This window comes from Bison bison, unplaced genomic scaffold, assembly GCF_000754665.1.
Source record: "Bison bison bison isolate TAMUID 2011002044 unplaced genomic scaffold, Bison_UMD1.0 scf7180017864498, whole genome shotgun sequence".
NCBI lineage: Eukaryota > Metazoa > Chordata > Mammalia > Artiodactyla > Bovidae > Bison > Bison bison.
The window spans coordinates 10,161,525-10,162,714 of NW_011495057.1; the positions used below are offsets into that span (position 1 = coordinate 10,161,525).

Here is a 1,190-nt window from a genome sequence, read left to right on the forward strand (position 1 = left end):
TGTCATCTGCGTATCTGAGGTTATTGATATTTTTCCTGGCAATCTTGATTTCAGCTTGTGCTTCATCCAGCCCAGCGTTTCTCATGATGTACTGTGTATATAAGTTAAATAAGCAGGATGGCAATATACAGCCTTTTTGTTCTCCTTTCCCAATTTGGAACCAGTCTGTTATCCCATGTCCGGTTCTAGCTGTTGCTTCTTGACCTGCGTACAGATTTCTCAGGAGCATTAGCTGTTATCATTATTTGGGCTTCCCAGGTAGCACTAGTGCTAAAGGACCCATTTCCGAGGCAGGCAGGTTTAAGAGACTCAGGTTTGATCCCTGGATCAAGAAAATCCCCTGGAGGAGGACAGGGAACCCACTTTAGTATTTTCGCCTAGAGAATCTCACGGACAGAGGAGCCTGGCAGGCTGCAGTCCAAAGGGCCGCACAAAGTTGGATATGTGAAGCGACTTAGGTTGCACGCAGGTTATCATTATTACTATTTTATGTAATAATCAACTGTTATCATTGAACTTGGGCTTCCCTGATGGCTCAGATGGTAAAGAATCTGCCTGTAATGCAGGAGACCTGGGTTTGATGGAGAAGAGAATGGCAACCCACTCCAGTATTCTTGCCTGGAGAATCCCACGGACAGAGGATCCTGTGGGGCTATAGTCCATGGGGTTGCAAAGAGTTGGACTTGAGTGAGTGACTAAGCACAGCACAGCCTCATTAAACTACCATACCAAAAAAGGTGAAATCTGATTTACCATCACTTCTTCTCCAGGTCCTTCAGTATTTGATACAATTAAATTTTGCTGGGCTACATCTTCTGGAAAACACTTCTTTACTGTTTTCTTAACAGTAACACAGAAGCATGTGAACAAAATACCTAAAAAATAAAAAATATATAAGTAAAATCACATTTTTTCATGCTGGTACTGTAGATCATTTGATTTATAGTAAATGATTATAATCATTTGAATTATATAGTATATCATTTGAATCAGATTTTTTTTTAAGTTTCTTCACAGAACTTTAAAAAAATTGGTTCCATAAATTGAGATTTCTTCGGGTCATAAAATTTAAAAGAGATTATTAACAAATATATATAGACTACCTCTGAGGTTATGTTATTAGGCTAAATAAGAAACAAATCAATAGAAAGAAAGAGGAAGTGAACATAGTTTGTGAACAGCTCTCTTCC

The 1,190-nt window shown here is 38.7% G+C and overlaps 1 protein-coding gene across 2 annotated transcripts in view; it reads right to left on the reverse strand.

Annotated features, from left to right (window-relative positions):
* Window positions 1-1,190, reverse strand: part of DSC1 (desmocollin 1) — a 39,319-nt gene that overhangs the window by 6,159 nt on the left and 31,970 nt on the right. For both annotated transcript variants that reach the window (XM_010828961.1, XM_010828962.1), the window contains exon 14: window positions 754-875. In XM_010828961.1, coding sequence (XP_010827263.1) covers window positions 754-875 — 122 coding nt within the window. The remainder of the gene's footprint in view (window positions 1-753; window positions 876-1,190) is intronic.